This window comes from Anabrus simplex, chromosome 4 (genome assembly GCF_040414725.1).
Source record: "Anabrus simplex isolate iqAnaSimp1 chromosome 4, ASM4041472v1, whole genome shotgun sequence".
Classification (NCBI taxonomy): Eukaryota; Metazoa; Arthropoda; class Insecta; order Orthoptera; family Tettigoniidae; genus Anabrus; species Anabrus simplex.
In genome coordinates, this window is record NC_090268.1 from 233,918,579 (window position 1) to 233,941,059 (window position 22,481).

General features: G+C 39.8%; 1 protein-coding gene across 1 annotated transcript in view; it reads left to right on the top strand.

The window, feature by feature from the left end:
• LOC136871819 (endoplasmic reticulum-Golgi intermediate compartment protein 3) overlaps positions 1 to 22,481 on the top strand; it is a 138,726-nt gene that overhangs the window by 7,136 nt on the left and 109,109 nt on the right. The window contains exons 2-6 of the mRNA XM_068227218.1: positions 9,385 to 9,543; positions 17,293 to 17,409; positions 17,492 to 17,520; positions 17,642 to 17,706; positions 20,599 to 20,764. Coding sequence (XP_068083319.1) covers positions 9,385 to 9,543; positions 17,293 to 17,409; positions 17,492 to 17,520; positions 17,642 to 17,706; positions 20,599 to 20,764 — 536 coding nt within the window. The remainder of the gene's footprint in view (positions 1 to 9,384; positions 9,544 to 17,292; positions 17,410 to 17,491; positions 17,521 to 17,641; positions 17,707 to 20,598; positions 20,765 to 22,481) is intronic.

Below are 22,481 nucleotides of genomic sequence, written 5' to 3' on the forward strand. Positions count from 1 at the left end.
AATATAGGCTTCGACACTGATAAATTATCACATACACTTACATAGTTCTCAGGTGATATGCTTGTAGGGCGTCTTAAGATGTGGTTGTTTCTGAGGTTGCTTTCTAACTTATTCAATATAATGTTCCTATAGACTGAGTCAAATGCTTTGGAAAAGTCTATGAATACAGCATATAACCAGAACCCTGCTTGAATATCCTTGAAGTTAATGTTTTGGCAGATGCAAACTATATTGCAGTGCAGATAATCTTGCTGATAATTTCTAAATAATGAAGTTTATCGATTTTCACTCAGGAATATTCTAGAAATCTTGCTGAGTTAGTCTTTCATACACTTCATGCAGTTATTTTTGTTTGTGTTGAGGTGACCCTTGACATGTTATGGGAGACTGATGATATATAAAGAGCCTTAAGTTCATAAAGCTGTAAATCTGACCTAAGCCTAACTGGCTCCTACCTACAACTAGTGGCAGGAAGGAACAGAGTAAGGTTCCGAAAGAGACCGCTTAATATGTTGGTAGTTGTTGCAAAAGGAAATCCCTCATAAACCTGTCACTGTGGGGTGGCTGGTGACTGGTATCTGGCCTAATGTATTATGTTAACAGATCTATCCGTTTCAGTATCTCGGGTGTAATATAGTTAAATATTTTACAAATATGGGATGCGGGTGCGGATGAAGGAAGTGCGGATACAGATTATACTTTTTATATCCGTGGAGGGCTCTTCATATAATGTCTTTTTTGGCACTCTCGGAGCTTCTTCAATATTATCCATAAAGCATTTCACCACATGAAGTGTCGATCTTCCAGTTCTAATACACTACTCAAAAAGGAAGGAAGCAAGCCATCAAAGCTCTACAGAAAACAAAGAATTCTCCCACTTAATTGGCTCATTGATTTTTACAGACTACAGCCGGTTATGAATGAAAGTTTAATTGCAGCTGATGGCCATATAATACAAATCAATCTAAAGGAAGTGTTATCATTCTGTCAAACAAAACTTTGTCAGTGATTCTTGTCTCTTATCTACAGGAAATGGCATGGTATGAACCACATGGCTCCCTCCAATGAGAGCATACATAGTCTGAATCAGAGTGATGAACTTTAATATTCTGCATAACTTTTTCTGGAAACCATGCACCATGAATCTAGTTATTGCATGCCACAGCTCGTAATTTGCTCGTTTCCAGTCTTGCAAGAACATTGCATCAGTGATAAAGAAGTTGTCCCAGATTTCTACTCTCTTTCCTGCTGATAAATCTTGCAGGACATTCATGTAGGTGGTCCAAGTGACTGAAAGTAGCAGCTTAAACTGTAGCTTACCGAGCTCGATAGCTGCAGTCGCTTAAGTGCGGCCAGTATCCAGTATTCGGGAGATAGTAGGTTCGAACCCCACTGTCGGCAGCCCTGAAAATGGTTTTCCGTGGTTTCCCATTTTCACACCAGGCAAATGCTGTACCTTCATTAAGGCCACGGTCGCTTCCTTCCCACTCCTAGCCCTTCCCTGTACCATCGTCGCCATAAGACCTATCTGAGTCGGTGCGACGTAAAGCAACTAGCAAAAAAAATAAACTGTAGCTTCTCTGTTACAGTCAGTTATCATTTATGTAATAGTTTGGCGGGTTCAGTCCATCGACACAGTTCTTTGGATGACATCCGGTGCATATTTCGCCACATTATATCGGCAGTTATCGCTGGAGTTGTGATATAATCTGTTATTACATAGATACTTTTGTGAAAGCCACATATGGCAGATCTTGTGTAAATTTAAGTTACTCCGTAGTCATAATTTCTCTGTTTAAAAAATTTAGATTTGCATGTGCAGCTTTTTCTTCGAGGAGATGTTAGTCGTAGGCCAGTACCAGGTCGACCAAGAGTAACCACCCCACAGCAGGACCAATATCTGGCCTTAACCGCCCAATGAAATCGGAGTGCACCTGCAAGACAATTGTCGATGGAGCTGGCAGCCGTCTCAGGGGTTGCCGTTTCCCGGCAAACTGTGCAGGGCTGTTTGCCCGACGTCCAGCCCCCTGTGGGTGGGGGTGGTAGAATAACACCCACAGTATTCCCTGCCTGTCGTAAGAGGCGACTAAAAGGGGCCTCAGGGGCTCTGAGCTTTGGGGCGTGTGTTAGCGACCACGGGGCCCTTGGCTGAGTCTTGGCATTGCTTCTCACTTTCATCTATCCTATCCAACCTCACTTGGTCAACTCTTATTCTTTTCCGACCCCGACGCTATTAGGTTTGCGAGGGCTAGGGAGTCTTTTCTTTTCACGCCCTTCGTGGCCCTTGTCTTCCTTATGGCCGATATTTTCATTTTTCAAAGTGTCGGATCCCTTCCATTTTCCCCCTCTGATTAGTGTTATATAGGGGATGGTTGCCTAGTTGTACTTCCTCTTAAAACAATAATCACCACCACCATCACCGACGTCCAGCGGTGTGCGTCCCGCTCACTCCAGCACAGAGACAGGCCCATTTACTGTGGAGCCGTCAACATCGAAACTGTACCATGAATGAATGGAGGCATGTGCCTTCACAGATGAATCCCTCTTCAGTTTGCAGAACGATTCCTGCCGCACATTAATCTAGAGAGAAACAGGTAGCAGATACAACCACAGGAACATTGTGGAGCGGGACCAGTATGGTGGTGGTGGCGTCATGGTGCGGAGCGGCATCATGTTGAATGGCCATACGGACCTGCACATCTTCATGGGTGGTCCGAGGAACACTGTTAACGCTCGGAGATACAGGGATAAGGTACTGAGACCACATGTTCGACTCTTCAGAGATGCAGTTGGTCCAGACCTCCTCTCAATGGACGATAATGCCCGACCACACCACGCTGCTCTGCTGGATGAATTTCTGTCTGGGGAAGACATTCATCGCATGGACTGGCCAACAAGGTCTGCGGATCTGAATCCTATAGAACATGCCTGGGATGCATTGGGGAGCCGAATTGCGTCCCGTCAGCCTCCACCAAGGGCCCTCCAAGACCTTTGCATTGCCCTTTCGGAGGAATTGCCACATTAGCTCTTGGACCATCTGATAGGGAGCATGCCATGTTGCTGCAAAGCATGTGTGTCTGTTAGGGGTAACCATACACCCTATTAATAGCATATTTTATTGTGGAAGACATTGCCAAGTTTTGTTAGTTGTTGTCAAAGGTAGCTGTAAGAATCTTTCTGACAGGTTTTTTTTTTTACAAGTTGTGTGACATATGGTGTGTGAGTCAGCTTACGTTTGTTCAGCAATCCGTCTGACATTCCTATCAGGCGCTATGGCCTCGTTTAGTGATAATGCTTAACTTTTGGACACTAGTGTAGTATTTCCTATTAGTCTTTATATTATCGTTTACTTGTTTTGTTCTATTGACTCTGGTTTCGTCTGTGTTTGTATATTTTACATACATACATACATACATTATCATTATAGACTGTTATGCCTTTCAGCGTTCAGTCTGCAAGCCTCCGAGATTTACTAAACGTCGCCACAATCCTCGATTTGCAACTAGTGTTGTGGCCTCATGTAGTTCTATACCTCTTATCTTTAAATCGTTAGAAACTGAGTCTAACCATCGTCGTCTTGGTCTCCCTCTACTTCTCTTACCCTCCATAGCAGAGTCATTATTTTCCTAGGTAACCTATTCTCCTCCATTCGCCTCACATGACCCCACCACCAAAGCCGGTTTATGCATACAGCTTCATCCATCAAGTTCATTCCTAAATGAGCCTTTATCTCCTCATTCCGAGTACCCTCCTGCCATTGTTCCCACGTGTTTGCACCAGCAATCATTCTTGCTACTTTCATGTCTGTTACTTCTAACTTATGAATAAGATATCCTCAGTCCACCCAGCTTTCATTCCCGTAAAGCAAAGTTGGTCTGAAAACAGACCAATGTAAAGATAGTTTCGTCTGGGAGCTGACTTCCTTCTTACAGAATACTGTTGATCGCAAATGTGAGCTCACTGCATTAGCTTTACTACACCCTGATTCAGTCTCACTATATTACCATCGTGGGAGAACACACATCCTAAATACTTGAAATTATTCACCTGTTCCAGCTTTGTATCAGCAATCTGACATTCAATTCTGTTGAATTTCTTATCTACTGGCGTCAATTTAGTCTTCGGAAGGCTAATTTATCATACCATACTAATTGCACCTATTTTCATGTTCCAAGATATTAGACTGCAGGCTTTCGGCACAATCTGCCATTAGGACCAAGTCGTCAGCATAGGCCAGACTGTTTATTACATTTCTACCTAAATGAATCCCTACCTGTCACTTTATACCTTTCAGCAGATGATCCATGTAAACTATAAACGGCAAAGGTGAAAGATTACAGCCTTGTCTTATCTCTGTAAGTACCCTGAACCAAGAAATTCTACTATCAATTCTCACTGAAGTTCAATTATCAACATAAATGCCTTTAATTTTAATAATCTGCCTTTAATTCCGTAGTCCCCCAGTATGGCGAACATCTTTTCCCTCGGTACTCTGTCATGCTTTCTCTAGATCTACAAAACATAAACACAGCTGTCTATTCCTCTCGTAGCATTTTTCAGTTACCTGGCACATGCTGAAAATCTGATCCTGATAGTCCCTTTGTGGTCTGAAACCACACTGGTTTTCACCCAACTTCCTCTCAACCACTGATCGCACCCTCCTTTCCAAGATGCCAGTGAATACTTTGCCTGGTATACTAATCAATGAGATACCTCGATAGTTGTTGCAATTCTTCCTGTTCCCTTGCTTATAGATAGGTGCAGTTACTAATTTTGTCCAATCTGAAGGTACCTTACCAACACTCCATGCTAAAACTACTCTGTGAAGCCATTTCATCCCTGCCTTCCCACTATACTTCACCATTTCAGGTCTAATTTCATCTATTCCTGCTGCTTTATGAGAATGGAGTTTATTTACCATCCTTTCCACTTCCTCAAGCGTAATTTTACCGAACTCGATAGCTGCGGTTGCTTAAGTGCGTCCAGCATTCAGGAGATAGTGTGTTCGAACCCCACTGTTCACAGTCCTGAAGATGGTTTTCTGTGGTTTCCCATTTTCACACCAGGCAAGTGCTATCACATCGTCGCCAAAGACCTATCTGTGTCAGTGCAACGTAAAACCAATTGTAAAAAATTAAAAAAAAAAAGCGTAATTTCACCAACATCATTTTCCTCCTCCCCATGAGCTTGGCTGTTCACACACCACCAGGAAGATTTCCTTTCACGTTGAGAAGATGTTCAAAATATTCCTTCCTCTTGCCTAGTGATTCTCTGGGATCTAGTATGAGTTTATCTGAATTACCCAAAACAATGTTCATTTCCTTTTTCCCTCCCTTCCTAAGATTCATTATTACTGTCCAGAAAGGTTTCCCTGCTGCTTGACCTAGCCTTTCCATGTTAGTACCAAAATCTTCCCATGACTTACTTCGTATTTTTGGATTCAACAACTATTTGTTTCGCTCTGTTTCTTTCATCAACATACAATCCCCTGTCTGCATCGGCCCTTGTTTGGAGCCATTTCTGATAAGCCTTCTTTTTACGTTTACGAGCTGCTCTCACTTCATCATTCCACCAAGATGTTCGCTTTTTCCCATCTTTATACACAGTTGTTCCTAGGCATTCCTTTAGTCTTTCTGCTACAGCATCCCTGTATGCCACTCATTCTCTTTCTATATCCTGAACCTGCTTACTGTCTACTGTTTGAAACTTCTCACTAATCATATCCATGTACTTCTGTCTAATTTCCTCGTCCTGGAGATTTTCTACTCTTATTCGTTTGCAGACAGATTTCTTTTTCTCTACCCTAGGCCTAGAGATACTTAATTCACTACAGATCAGATAGTGGGCTGTATCATTGAAAAATCCCCAGAAAAATCGTACATTCCTAACAGACTTCATGAATTCCAAGTCAGTTAAGATATAGTCTATTATGAATCTGGTACCCCTAGCCTCCCATATGAAGCGGTGATTAGCCTTATGCTTGAAGAATGCATTTGTAACTGCTAAACCCATTCTAGCACAGAAGTTCAGCAAACCCATTCCCACCCTTTCGTATCCTTCAGTTCTATTTCCAATCTTGCATTGAAATCGCCCATTAGCACTACCCTATCATTGCTGCTGACCCTGACTACGAAGTCACACATTGCTTCATAAAACTTGTCAGTTTCATCCTCATCTGTACCCTCACATGGTGAATACACTGAGACAGTTCTCGTCCTACCGAGCTCGATAGCTGCAGTCGCTTAAGTGCGGCCAGTATCCAGTATTCGGGAGATAGTAGGTTCGAACCCCACTGTCGGCAGCCCTGAAGATGGTTTTCCGTGGTTTCCCATTTTCACACCAGGCAAATGCCGGGGCTGTACCTTAATTAAGGCCACGGCCGTTTCCTTCCCACTCCTAGCCCTTCCCTGTCCTCTCGTCGCCGTAAGACCTGTCTGTGTCGGTGCGACGTAAAGCAACTAGTAAAAAAAAAAAAAAAAAAGTTCTCGTCCTAATTCCTCCAACTGCCAAATCTGCCCACATCATTCACTCATTTACGTGCCTAACAGAAACTATGTTGCGTGCAGTGGTATCCCTGATAAAGAGCCCTACCCCATACTCTGCCCTTCCCTTTCTAACACCCGTCAAGTACACTTTATTTGAAATTCATAACTAAATTTACCCATAACTGTACCTTAACTATTGTTTTGGTGATTGTTTCCTGGATAACATTTCTGTTTTTTTTTCTTATCAAATCCAAATTCTATTAAGATATTGAGAAGTTATTTGCAATCTATGCTGTCATATGCTTTTTTGAAATCAACAAATGTGATAATGTCATTTCTGTTATCATTGATACTTTCATGATATGGGCTTTTGGGCTTGTGCCATGTCAAGAAAACAAGGTGAAACTACGTTTCGCAGAGAACTTTGCTCCGTATCTTCCGAAGAAAATCTCGAGTATTCACGAGGAAGGCTTCTACAATAATGAAGGCTTGAATTTTGACGTTAGTAATAGAAGTGAAAATGGTACGTTCATTTGTACGTGGTACAGCACTAATTTGAAGCGGAAGCTGGCGGCACCTTCAAAGTTGGTCTGGGAGTGGGGGGTATAACTGGTGTATACACATATGAAAGCATGACTGATCGAAGTAACTTTCATCCGTATATGTCGATTCTTGATATGCAATAATTTCAATGTTACCTTCTCTAGATTTATTTAAGATTCCTTCAGTTTCCCAGCTTTCAAAAGAGAGTCGACATTGTTATTAGCCAATGTTCTGATTTTGGTGTTTAATTTTGTTCTTATGGGGATTTGAGGTATCCAACTTATATCCTTATACACTTTTGTCATCTAGTTTATTTATTAAGAATTTGATTCTTTATTCTTTCGGTTGTAAAGTCTAGTGAAGTACTGTTTCAATCACTCAGGACTGCTGAATGGGACTGAGAAAGTTCTTCTGGATTTAAGAATTTTATGTGGTTTTTCTTAGTTTATTCTGTAAATTTTGTTTCTTGTAGTGCATTAAAGGTCCGTTCCTTCTCCTTCAAAATATTTTTACCTTCTTTTTGTTTTTCTGCATATTAAGAGCATTTTTTTTTTTTTTTTTTTTTTTTTTTTTGGCTAGTGGCTTTACGTCACACTGAGATCGGTCTTATGGCGACAATGAGATCGGAAAGGCCTAGGATTTGGAAGGAAGTGGCCATGGCCTTAATTAAAATACAGCCTGGTGTGCAAAAGGGAAACCACGGAAAACCTTTTACAGTTCTTAGATGCTTAGGAGTACTTAAATTATGGCTTCTCTTGTGTTGTTTAGGTTCACTCATCTTACCATATTTGATATTTCAGTCATTCCATTTCTCTTGCTTTTCCAAATGTCTGTATCAATGATCCTGTCAGTGGCTTGAATCTTAGTGTAGTTGAAGGTTTGCGTATCAGCTGGAAGTTCATTAGCACTGACAGACTTTTCCTGATTGGGTTTCGTAAATTTATGATCTGTTCTATATTACTATATTACTTAATAATACAAGATCAACCATGCTCTTTTCATTGTGTGTTATACGTGTGTTTAATCATTGTCTTGGTTGATCAGTTTCAGATATGAATCCAACAAACTCTAAGATGGTTTCTGGTTTTTGGCCCTCTCTTATTTGCTCTGCTGTTACAAACGCCACCTAATATCGTTAGCTTCTTCTCATCTAGACTTAGTTTTTGCTTTTTGGAGTTGAATACACACACACTTAGCTCTTCATCTGTTTTTACTGTTATCTCTATTGGCTTCAGATGAGTTTTCGATAGCAACTTATTCAACTCATTGGACATCCTGTAGAGCCCTGGTTAGCTAGAGAGTGAATTCTGTAACATTTATGGATGTCTATTTCATAATGGAGAAAGGTCTCAATGTTGTTGTTTGTCCATCCCATGTCCCGTTTCCCCACGGGGTCGGGTATGAGGTGAGATGAATCTGTTGTGGCGGGTTTTTGTGACCGGATTCCCTTCCTGACGTCAACCTCATCAGAGGAGTTAATGAGATGAAATGAATGACGTGATGTATGATAGTAGGGAGAGGGTGAAACCCGGTTCCGGCACATAGCCTACTCCTGTCAAATGGCACCAAGGGGTCTGCTCAAGGCTTAACGTCCCCATCCGACGGACGAATCACCATCAACAGCGTCATATGCTCTCACTACATATGAGCACTGCAGAGAGGTTTGGAATTTAATCCAGGCTTTTGGCACGCAATCTAGTGATTAGAAATTGTATACCACCACCTTCTCTACCCTGCCGGCCAACATTCTGATGGTGAAAATTTTTTGACCAACGGGACTTGAACCGGCTAACCTCGGTGTCAGACCGTTTTAGACTTCAGCGCCTTAACGATCATGACCACCAGGCGGGCAGGAGAAAGGTCTCAGTGAAGTTCAATATATCATATGTCTCCAGCAATATACAGAGTGGCATTTCAAAAATGGACTTTACCCCTCTAATTTGGTCTAAGCCTGATATGGCTAGTACCAAGCTCGATAGCTGCAGTCGCTTAAGTGTGGCCAGTATCTAGTAATCGGGAGATAGTGGGTTCGAGCCCCAGTGTCGGCAGCCCTGAAGATGGTTTTCCGTGGTTTCCCATTTTCAGACCAGGCAAATGCCAGGGCTGTACCTTAATAAAGGCCACGGCCGCTTCCTTCCACTTCCTAGGCTTTTCCTATCCCATCATCGCCATAAGACGTATCTGTGTCGATGCGACTTAAAGCAAAAAAAAAATGATATGGCTAGTGCAGTTTGGTGGTGGGTGTTGCTCGTAGTGAATTTGCCTAATCTGTGTCTCGGTTCTGGGTTGTACTCGCTCTCGCTGTGTTTGTTAACAAATAGACGATTTTTAAAAACCCTTTTTCTTTCTGTTGCAGTGACAGTATTAAGTGGCATTATTATGATACTGCTCTTTGCATCAGAGTTGCAAGATTACCTTTCTCCAAATATATCAGAAGAATTATTTGTTGATATATCAAGAGGACCTAAACTAAGAATAAATCTCGATTTTATTATCCCAAGAATATCCTGTGAATGTAAGTATTGTAACCTGATAATATTAAAAATAGACTTACCATAATTTACCCCTATACGTATATCATACATCTTCATTATAAACTGTTATGTATGCCTTTCAGCGTTCAGTCTCCAAGCCTCTGTGAATTAAGTAATCACCACCACAATCCTCTACTTGTAACCAGTACTGTGGCCTTGTTTAGTTCTATACCTCTTATCTTTAAATTGTTAGAAACTGAGTAACTATCGTCTTGGTCTCTCTCTCTACTCCTCTTACCTTCTTTAACAGAGTCCATTATCCTTGTAGGTAACACATCCTCCTCCATTCGCCTCACCTGACCCCACAACGGAAACTGGTTTTATGCGTACAACTTCATCTGTCAAGTTCATTCCTAACTTAGCCTTTATTTCCTCATTCCGAGTACCCTCCTGCCACTTTTCCCACCTGTTTGTACCAGCAATCATTTTCACTACTTTCATGTCTGTTACTTCTAGCTTATAAGTAAGATATCCTGAGTTCACCCAGCTTTCACTTCTGTAAAGCAAAGTTGGTCTGAAAACAGACAGATGTAAAGATAGTTTTGTCTGGGAGCTGACTTCCTTCTTACAGAATACTGTTGATCGCAACTGTGAACTCACTGCATTAGCTTTACTGCACGTTGATTCAATCTCACATACTATACTACAGTCCTGGGAGAAAATACATCCTAAATACTTGAAATTATCTACCTGTTCCAGCTTTGTATCCTCAGTCTGACATTCAATTCTCTTGGATTTCTTACCTAATGACACTAGTTTAGTCCTAAAATTTGCTATTTGTTTTACGTCACACTGACACAGATAGGTCTTATGGCGACAATGGAATAGGAATGGGAAGGAAGCGTCCGTAATTAAGGTACAGCCTGGTGTGAAAAATGTGAAACCACGGAAAACCATCAACAAGGCTGCCAACAGTGGGGTTCGAACCCACTATCTCCCGGATGCCAGTTCACACCTGCGCCCCCCTAACTGCACGGCCAACTTGCCCGATTTAGTCTTTAAAAAAAGCTAATTTTCATACCATACTCATTGCACCTATTTTCAAGTTCCAAGATATTAGACTGCAGGCTTTTGGCACTATCTGCCATTAAAATCAAATTGTCAGCAAAGGCCAGAATGCTTACTACATTTTCACGTAACTGAATCCCTCCCTGCCACTTAATACCTTTCAGTAGATGATCCGTGTAAACTATGAACATCAAGGTGAAAGATTAAAGCCTTGCCTAACCCCTGTAAGTACTTTGAAGCAAGAAATCATGTTACAATCAATTCTCACTGTAGCCCAGTTGTCAACAAAAATGCTTTTGATTGATTTAAATAATCTACCCTTAATCCCATCGTCCCCCAATACGGCTAACATCTTTTTCCTTGGTACTCTTGTCATATGCCTTCTCTAGAGCTACGAAACATAAACATAACTATCCATTCCTCTTCTAGCATTTTTCAATTATCTGCCGCATACTGAAAATCTGATCCTGACAGCCCCTCTGTGGTCTGAAACCACACTGGTTTTCGTCCAGCTTCCTCTCAACCAATGATCGCACCCTCCTTTCCAAGATGCCAGTGAACACCTTGCCTGGTATACTGATGAATGTGAGATACCTTGTTAGTTGTTGCAATTCCTCCTGTTTTCCTGTTTGTAGATAGGTGCAGTTACTGCTTTTGTCCAGTCTAAACGTACCTTACTAACAGTCCATGCTACTCTTGTATGTATGTATGTATGTATGTATGTATGTATGTATGTTCAGTCTTCAGCCCTAAGGCTGGTTGGATCCTCAACAGCTCTGCCATCAGCTGTCATAGATGGCCTAGGCATCACTGAAGAGACGTACTAGGGAAATGAGGAGTGAGGTAGTTTCCCGTTGCTTTCCTCACTGCGCCAGAAGTTGCTATTACATATCAGTCTGCCAAGCCCTGGAGATATTCTACCCTCATTCATCTGCAGACAGATTTCACTTTCTCTGTCCTAGGCCTAGAGATACCTAGTTCACTACAGACAATAGTGGTCTGTATCATCAAAAAATCCCTGGAATACCAGTACATTCCTAACAGATTTCATGAATATTAAGTCGGTTATGATATAGTCTGTTATGAATCTGGTGCCCCCACCTTCCCATGTGTAGCAACCTTATGCTCGAAGAATGTATTCGTAACTGCTAATCTCATACTAGCACAGAAGTCCAGCAAATGCTTCCCATTCCTATTAGCTTCCATGTCTTCCCTACATTTACCAATTACCCTTTTGAATCCTTCAGTTCGATTTCCAACTCTTGCATTGAAATTGCCCAGTAGCACCTATTGTTGCTGTTGACTCTGACTACTATGTCACGTAATATTTCATAACATTTGTCAATTTCATCATTATCTGCACCCTCACATGGTGAGTACACCGAGACACTTCTCATCCTAATTCTTCCAACTGCCAAATCTATCCATATAATTCGCTCATTTACGTGCCTAACAGAAACTATGTTGCATGCAATAGTAGTCCTAATAAACAGTCTTACCCCACACTCTGCCCTTGCCTTTTTAACACCCGTCAAGTACATACTATAATCTCCTATCTCTTCCTTGCTATCTCCCCTTACCCGAATATGGTTAACTCCTAACACATCCAGGCGAATTCTCTTTGCTGACTCTGCCAGTTCTACTTTCTTTCTTTCTTTCTTTCTTTCATAAGCCGTATTAATATTGATAGCTCACTTTATTTTTCCACAAAGATGTTCGCTTTTTCCCACCTTTACACACAGTTGTTCCTAGGCATTCTCTTACTGTTTCTATTACAGCATCCCTGTTTACCACCCATTCTCTTGCTACTTCCTGAACCTGGTTACTGTTGAATTCCATTTTGTTCGCCAAGTTGTTTTCAAGGAGTCTCTCGCCTGTCAAATGGGAGCGGGACTCTGTCACTCCCATAGGTCTAAGGCTTGCTTAAAGCGTTCTGAGCATTCTCGGTGAAAATTCTGTAAAGCAGGATGCTACCCTTACTTGCACATACACCAAATGAGGATCTCTTCTCTAATGGGTTAGGGATCACCAATGGATTGTATAGTCCTAGTCACCTGAGCACAAGGAGGGCCATGACTCTGAATACTGTATGTCCGAGATGCCTACTCCTGTTCCATAGCAACTGGAACCTCGACTTTCAGGACCACTTAGTAGGCCACTCAGCCGTTGCCCATGGTTCATGAACTAGGATGTGATTACAGTAACCACACCACGAACCATAATTTACCCAATTGCTGCTTTTTTATTAATTCCTGAAGTGTCTTTCAACTTCATTAGCTCGGTGTAATAGAGCTTATTGAAATTAAAAGCACATTTACCAGGTTTCATATTCTTTGCGGAACAACTCTCACCTTCAGCTCACAACAGAAAAGATGCAGATATAGACCATGGGATGCAGATCAGAATGTAGCATTGCTTTGTGTATCTTCCCCATTATATTTTTCCCTGTTTCTACCCCAAACTTGGCCATCTTTTTTTCTCAGACTTTAGAATAGTTTTCAAACTTGAGAGTTATATATGTATAGGTAACTTACCCTTTAAACCCTTGGATAGAGTATGCGTAAAAGAAACAGATGGGCCCTAAATTGTTATATGCAGCCTTCATCAGTGGTAGAATAAATTAGAATGATGGTGACTGTTGTTGAAAAGCAGATGCTTCTGTGAGGTAAGTGGGAGGTAGAATTGAGACAAAGGAGCATAGTGCTTTCCTGGACATGAACACCAGTCGATGTCCAACTTCAGAATCTCTAAGTGGAAGAGGGTGGGTAAATAGGAATAAATGTTTAAAAGTTTTAACTGTGGAACAATAATCAAATGTGATTTGATGGGGTTGGGTGTGAACGAGAATAGGAGGATCCATGTTACGGGCTTTACAGGTACCACAGTGGCCTCATACTCATTTGGCTAGAGGGTTGGTAGTTGTCAGCTAATGTAGAAAATTGGGCATATCTGGTAGATAATGTACAGTGATGACAAATATCAATCAGTCATTGATCTGGATTTAGGGCTGTCTTCCAGGAGGAAAATTCCTATCAGTTGTTTACTTAGTCTTTTCTGAATTCAAAGAACTTGGAAATTTATCAAACATTTCTCTTGATAAATTATTCCAGTCCCTAATTCCTCTTCCTGTAAATGAATATTTGCCTCCACCCAAGCTTATTCATATACTAATGTCATTTTACGTCATCTCTCCACTGACAGCTCAGAGCATACTGCCTGGTTGAGCAGCTCTTCTCCTTTGAAACATTTTTGTAACATTTCTCTTTTGTTGGAAATCATCCAGAATAAATCGTGCTCTGTTTTCCTTAAGATCTTTTCCAGTTCATTTATCAAGTAATCCTGGTGTGGGTCCCATATTCTAATAGGTCTTACCAGAGACATATTTGCCTTACCCTCATAATCATATGAAGTGATCTGTTAACTTTATTTACAATCCTGTTTCTGTGATTACCCCAATGAAGGTTTTTCCTTGTATTGACACCTAGGTACTTGCCCTTAAGGTATTACTTATCACCCCATCAACACAGTAATTAAAAGTGAGAGGACTTTTCCTCTTGGATAGAGTAAGACTTGCTGATGGGGCTGCTGGTAAAAGTGGTTCTGTGGGAAGAGTTTTACTGGGAGGCAGGCATGAATAAAAAAGGAAAGCCATATTTCTGTTCAGAGTTGATTATTGTAAATGGTCGTTGTTCTGCTTCCGAAGCATACAAGTTGGCACTATTAATATTGTCCTTTGAGGTCCATGTTTGATTTTGGGTATTGCCTAGATTTAATAATGGCAGGAGATTTATGTGGTTAAAATGGAACTTACATTGGATGTGCCTGAAAAGAGCTACTACACCTTTTCAGGATGAGGAGACGAGTTTACTTTATCATTGTAGTTTTACATACATACATACATACATACATACATACATACATACATTCAGCTCATTATAGACTGTTATGCCTTTCAGCATTCAGTCTACAAGCCTCTGTGAATGTACTAATCGCCACTACAATCCTCTGTAGCTAGTTCTGTGGCCTTGTTTAGTTCTATACCTCTTATCTTTAAATCATTAGAAATTGAGTCTAACCATCATTGTCTTGATCTCCCTCTACTTCTCTTACCTTCCATGTCCTTGTCCATTATTCTCCTAACCTATCCTCCATACCCCTCACTTGATCCCACCACCAAAGCCAGTTTATGCATACAGTTTCATCAATCGTGTTCATTCCTAACGTAGCCTGTATGGCCTAATTCTGAGCACCCTCCTGCCATTGTTTCCACCTGTTTGCACCAGTGATCATTCTTGCTACTTTCATGTCTGTTACTTCTAACTTATGAATAAGATATCCTGAGTCCACCCAGCTTTCATTCTTGTAAAACACAGTTGGTCTGAAAACAGATGGTTTTGTATCTTTCTTACAGATCACAACTGCAAACTATCTGCATTAGCTTTGCTACAACAGCCCGCCTGCTCATGGAAATCTACTTCTTATCTTCTTTAAATATTTTATTATTGTTTTAATTTATTATAAATATATTATCTGTGGTCCTCATTCCTTTCCTAAATCCTGACTGTACACTGAGAGTATAGAGTAATCTTCTGCCCATTTCATAATTATTTTTGCCAGAATCCCGGTGTAGATCTTGCTGAGTGTATCCAACAAGGTAATACCCCTATAATGATTTGGGTTTGATCTTTCCCCCTTTCTTTTGTACATTGGACGTATTATTCCTTCTTCCCCAAAACTTGGAATATTTTTGTCATCAAAGATTTTGTTAAATAAACAATTCATACGTAATTCCACTGACAGCACCGGATTTTCCTCCCTTCCCCTTTTTCAATGTGTGTAATACCTCATCTGTGGTTATTATATAATCTAATACAGGCAGACAACTCCACATGTCTCAGTATACCATTCTCAGTTTTATTCCTTTACTATGTATCTTTACCCCAAGCAACCCCTTAAAATACATTAGCCACTCCTCATCGCTTATGCTTACTTGTTTACTACTTTTATATTCTTTACAGATTGTACTAATTCTTTTCCATACATTCTTAGTTTCATTTTCTTTATAATATATAATAACTGTAATTCTTTGGCCTGCCACTTCTGTTTATTTTCACTCATTAAATCTTTGTATTCCTTCCTCTTTTTACGAAAATCTGCCCATAACTCCTGAGATCCCTAATGTTTGTTCATTTTTAATGCTTTCATCACTTCATATTTCTCCTTTTTTTTTTTACTCATCATCATACCATAAGTTCTGTTTATTTTCCCTTCACCGAGCTCGATAGCTGCAGTCGCTTAAGTGCGACCAGTATCCAGTAATCGGGAGATAGTGGGTTCGAGCCCCTCTGTCGGCAGCCCTGAAGATGGTTTTCCGTGGTTTCCCATTTTCACACCAAGAAAATGCTGGAACTGTACCTTAATTAAGGCCACGGCCGCTTCCTTCCAATTCTTAGGCCTTTCCTATCCCATCATTGCCGCAAGACATATGTGTCGGTGCGGCGTAAAGCAAATAGCAAAAAAAAAAAAAAAAAATTTCCCTTCTCTTTCTCAGAACCATTTTTTACCAGCTACTTCTATTATCTCTCAACCATTCTTATTGCTTCAGCTATGTTATTATCCTCTATCATATTTTCAATACCTAACTGCTGTAGTCACTCGTGAGGCCGCTGGCCTTCTGTGTAGCCGACACATCAGGGCAATATTCCAGCTCACGTACCTGATTACCAGTCCATTTCCTACTCCGAGAATCGCCTGCTACTATAAGTCTGATTTCACGGTTAAATGCTTTCAGGCCTGAATGCCGTGCATGCCATGCCTTTCCTTGATGAAAACATGTTTTCATATTTTCCATTTCTTCTTGATCTAATTCTTTTTAATCAACATTTTTGTTCCCTTCAAGCTCTTCGCCCTATCCAAAAAAATTTGGGCCTTCAAACTTGATTACATACATACTTTCACTGGTCTTCTTCCCATCTTTCTCCCTAATCTAAAGGCAGTATCAGTATCACTCTCATTACACTCGACCTTCAATTTCTCCCTGATAAAAGAAAGTACTCTGTCTAAGATATCATTAAAAGTTTTCTTTGAGTCTACCACTCTATACATTATTATGTTTCTCTTCCTATCTTCCTTTACTCATGTCTTTTCTTCAAGTTTTCTTAGCATTTCTTCTAAATTCAGGACTTTATTCCTCATTTAATCTATTTAGTTTTTATTCTGCAGTAGGCTCTCCTTGATATCATTAAGTGTTGTTTGTATGAAGGTCTTCAAATCCTTAAATTCCTTTTTTTGGTCCATTAACATTTCCTTGGTCTTCTCCACTTGACATTCTTGCATGACCTCCTTGAGCTTCTCTGTATCTTCCCAAGGCAGCCCAGGGCCTGGGTTTAACTCCACACCACCAACCACTAGTAGCATCATCACCACAACTTATGTTAATACCATTTGCATGATGTTGAAGCTATTGTTCACCATTTGAATGGATTTCACTTTCCACCTGCCTATAGCACATTCTATGTTGATCAATTGAAACTCCCATGTTAGCGCACTTATACACTTATTACCCACTCAGTACACTGCGTCCTCTCACCTTGTAAGCTGAATTGCAACTGGAAAAAATACTTGCTACTCTAAAAATGATTAAATTTGCAACATATCTTAAATGAAAAGTGTAGTTATTATTAACTCTTATTAGAAAATTAAAGTAGTATTATTATTTTCAGTTCTTGTTTTGGATGCTATGGATAGTTCTGGTGAACAACATCTACAAATTGAACATAATATATATAAAAGGAGGTTAGATTTGTCTGGAAATCCCATTGAAGAACCCCAGAAAGAAGGTAAACTAATATAGTTATTTTATACATGTTTTAGAAACAAACTTCAAATTCATTTGTGATATTTGTTTTGTTTAAATTTCAGATGTGGGTTCTGTTTCTGAAGCTTTGAAAGTGAGTATTTATATGTATCAGTTCTCTGATATATTTAAATCTAATATGAAGTATTTAATGAGTTTTTACATTGAACTTGAATAGAGATTTTATGGTAACTTATATCACTTGCATCCCACAGAAGGAAACAAACCAGACAGAAGAAACATGTGGAAGTTGTTATGGAGCTGAAACAGAAGATATGAAGTAAGTGATTATTTCATTTTTTAAAGAAATGTAACACTATTTCCTAGAATGCTTTTGTAACGAGACAGCCAAATTCTTTAAGAATTGTTATAATTAGGGGGCAGATGTTGTTGAAATGTTATTTTTCCCTTTGAATTAGAATGTTGTTCAGTCATATAGAAATTCATTCTACAATATAACGACCGAGCTCGATAGCTGCAGTCGCTTAAGTGCGGCCAGTATCCAGTATTCGGGAGATAGTAGGTTCGAACCCCAATGTCGGCAGCTCTGAAAATGGTTTTCCATGGTTTCCCATTTTCACACCAGGTAAATGCTGGGGCTGTACCTTAATTAAGGCCACGGCCGCTTCCTTCCCACTCCTATCCCTTTCCTGTCCCATCATCGGCATAAGACCTATCTGTGTCAGTGCGACGTAAAGCAACTAGCAAAAAAAAAAAAAAAGTACAATATAACGAATGATAATGATGCATTTTGATTTTGATTTTTTGCATTTTTTGCCAATTTTGGGTGATCAACCATTATATTACCTTTTAAGAACGTTTTAGGTCAATATAGCATTTTGAGGAATTTTTAGGTCTTTCTGTAAGGTAACTTATGCATGTATTTTTTTCTTGCCAGACTGATAAAAATCCACAAGTGACAATATAGCAAAATATAAGATTATACATTTTTCTTACATATGGTTAAAGTTTGCTAGATATCTTTCATGGCCAATCAAACTGATCAGCAATTAACCATATGTTACATTTCCAAGCAAATTTAGAGATAATTATTTCTGTAAAAACAGTTTATGTTCAGTGAATAAAACAGTGATATATTTGCTGCACCAAGGATTGGCAGCGATATGGAAGTAAGGAAGGTGCGGGCTTTAAGACCGAAGGCTGAATACCAGTAACGAGCAAGGGAAGCGATAACACAGTCAGCGAAAACCGAGTCGTGTACAATGCTGAACATTTATTACAGTAGTAAGTGCGAACAAGATAAAGTTCGTATTCATTGGGGGACCTGCCCTCCGACAATTCAAATACTACAATTCTCGATTCTTAGCAATTACAGGGGCCTTAGGCCACATACCAATTCAACTATCATGAGGGCTACACCCATTTTACCAAGAAATTGAGGCTCAGCCTCGGGAACAATGTCCTTTAGTGACAACATACTGAATTACTTATAAACCAAGTTAACACATTAGCCTTTTCAGAAATAAACACTCTTACTATTTACTGAGGCCCGTAGCCTCTACTGACAAGAGAACAAATATGTTACATTCTGAATATTAAACAACTCCCTCCCTAAGCCTAAAGTTGGTTGACAAGCATTTCTCCTACCTCCACGCTTACGGCTAGGCGACTAAACAGCTTGCTCGCTCCAAGCGAACTGAACCAAGTTCCCTCCGAACACCGTGCCATCCCTCTGCAGGGGAGAGGAGGGACAACACAAGTGCGCAGGGCGGAGGAAGGCTTGCCAACATAATATGGAAGGTGCCACCAGGGCGGAAATAATTTTCGCTTTTCCCTGGGGCCATAAGGGGGACGGGACAACATGTGTATTTATTAAGATACAAGGAGAAAACATACTAACTACAAATATACAATATACGCAGATCGATCTGTATAAATTGAAGATTTAAGAGAATACGGCGAAGGAGAGTTCCTCTTGGTACAATATTTATTGTATTACCTTTTTTACTCAGTCACCAGAATTCAGATTTGTTTGTTTATGCTGGTTTTTTCCTTTTACAGTTTGCTTTACATTGTACCAACACAGATAGGTCTTACGGTAACGATAGGAACCTGACTTCCGTGTTTGGCCCTTTAAAGCAACAGTTATCATTATAACCCATCCCCTTGTGTGTGAATCAGATAGAGGTTGTCATAGCACAGTGGCTCAGCCATTCACTTATAATAATAATAATAATAATAATAATAATAATAATAATAATAATAATAATAATACCTCAGCTACCATTTGCAGGCATTTTTAATGTGAAGCCATCTAGACTGCTTGCACATCAATTTTGATGTTCTGTTGTACTCTACCAGATGGCAGAGTAAACTGGATCTCTGTTGTGTGATCTATGGTTAGGTTTTAATTCATTTTGTCTGGAAAACACCAAATGTGTCACCAGAGATCTTCTACCTGCCAACAGTGTTGAGTGCCAAAGGGACTTTTTTCCACCCTTCAAAATCCAACTACCTCTGCCGGTTGTGAATTTGTGATCTTGTGATCCAGAGACCGACATTCTATCACTGATCCACAGAGGTTAGTTGATAGATAACTACCATGTAGCGAACAGTGCGCTGCATACTAGTGGGTTCTTTCCTTGTGCTTACAATCGAGGCAGCTCCAGATAGTAAAATCGTATGTAGTTATCCAAAGGGAATCTACTCCTGTTTCTTTAAAAAAAATAGTTTAAAAATTTATTAGTACCATTTCCAGGAATGAATGTAAAGAAGTAAGAAAGATGGACAATATAGCAAATATTAAATTACAGTATTAGCATGTAATTAGTCCATCCTTCCTGATTACAAAGCAAGTTGTCTGTACAATATGGACTGTGTAGCTGTATGCTTGCATTTGGAAGAGGGTGGGCTCAAACTCCACCATTGGCAGCACTGAAAGTAGTCTTCTACAATTTCTCATTTTCACTGTTGGCAAATGCTGGGGCTGTTCCATAACAAAGGCCATGGCTGCTTCTTTCCCAGTCCTAGCCCTTTCCCAACCTATAGTTACTGAATTAGTGATGATTGACATTCAAACATGCTAAAGTAGTATTCAGCTGCAATCAGTGTGTGAATTTGAATTATTTTCACCTTCAGTATTGTAACTGATTAAAATTAAGTTCTAATTTGCTCTCTAGTTGTCTTTAATCTGTCATTTTTAACATTTTAGGTGTTGCAACACATGCGAAGATGTAAAGGATGCTTATAGGCGGAAAAAATGGGCATTTCCAGACTTACAAGACATCAAGCAATGCCAGTCTGAAAATTACTCTGAAAAATTGAAGTCTGCTTTTACAGAAGCATGCCAAATTTATGGCTATATGGAAGTCAATAGAGTAAGAATTTATTTTACAAAAACCAGTTAATTGATATTGTATGTTCTATAACAGAGGTTCCAGAAGTGGGTTTGTAGCAGTATTTGAAGGGTCTGCAGACACTGTTAAGATAAACATAGAGTAAGTCGTCATTTTCTCATTTTTTAATATTGGAGATAAAATTGAGGGAATGATAAGGAAAGCTGAAGATGTGACCTCAGAGACTAGGCTCTGATATCTTCAATCAAATCCCTTGGATGGTAGATTTCGTCCAGATGTCAGGAGAAAATGTTCCAAAGGAGATCCTCAGTGTTATTAAGTCACTTTTCGCGTAACTGCATTTTTCACTAAGGGAGTAGAGCCTGTTTTGTAGTGACGGATGAAAGTGACATGTGGCTAGGGAATCCATTTGCTGTTGGGCTGTCAGCCAACCTCTCTCTTATGCTACAAGAAGAATATTCTTTGGCACAAATTTCAACCGACGGTTCATAAAACTACAGTTTTCACTATTACGGTTAGCTGACATTCAGTTACATGTTGTGACTGACTATCCTGAACTGCCAAGTAATGTTTCAAAGTGCTTAACTATGTTCCCTGCTACCTATTTTTGTGAAATTGCATTCATCCACCTCATATATTTGAAATCGAAGGGAAAAAAAAGAAACCAAACTTGAATTCTAGGGTGACAATAGACAATAAAACCAACATTACAGAGCTAATTTTACAAAAGCAGCTTCACTGTTCACATTAAACTGTGTTTGGTTTCATTCATATTATAATTTTACCTCTTTATTTCAGTACATTTCAATTAAAATGTAAGAGTTATTACATATTTGCTGTTTGTTTAACTTCAAAACTCAGAGGGGGTCCATGAAATTTTTATTACTTTTTTCAAGGCATCTGCAGACTGGAAAATTTGGGAACTGCTGCTCTTATAATATTGTCCTTTGTAGAGCAGCATGTTAGACTAACTCCTAGAAATGGCTGTAGAGTTGAATTTTTCAGCCCAAGCTACGCATACAACTGGCATTACATGATCCAGTGAAGTGTGGAATGGAAATGAAGCATAGAAGTAAATTAATATGAAAAATAGTTGTTAACTTATTATCTTTTTATACAGAGTGCAAATCAAGCTGCTGCTTGGTGGTGGTGGTTGGGGTAAGGCGGAAATGTAGCTAATTTCTCCTCTATCAACATGCTTCGGGCACTGGAATTCCTGAATTATATTTTCTGAACTCTGTTATTTTAACAGGGAAATAATGAATGCTACAGTTGTCTTCTGTAGTTCTACCACCATGCGGTGAATTACATTTTCTGAACAATTAAGCATTGTTTTTTTCGTATCACCCATGTACTAGTTTTCTCAAATAAATTTGACAGCGAATTACCTGTATTCTGTTGCACTGTTTTTGAAAATCTGACACTGGCAGACAAACTTTCACTTATTAGGATCGATGCTTTCACGGGCCCCTAATTATAGGCGTGATAATAAGCTTTTGAGCTTTTGCCGTGTCAAGAAAACAAAGTGAAATTTTTTGTTTTGCAGAGAACTTTGCTTCATGTCTTCAGAAGAAAATCGTGACTTTTCACGAGGAAGACTTCAGTCTTGACTCTTGCTGTTCCTTCACAGTGCACATACGGTGTAATGAGGAATATCTCAATTGGAACTTAGATGGTGTCGTTAGCTCCCACTTGGAAGGCTAGCATACAGTGAGCCATCTGGTGATGAATGAGAGTA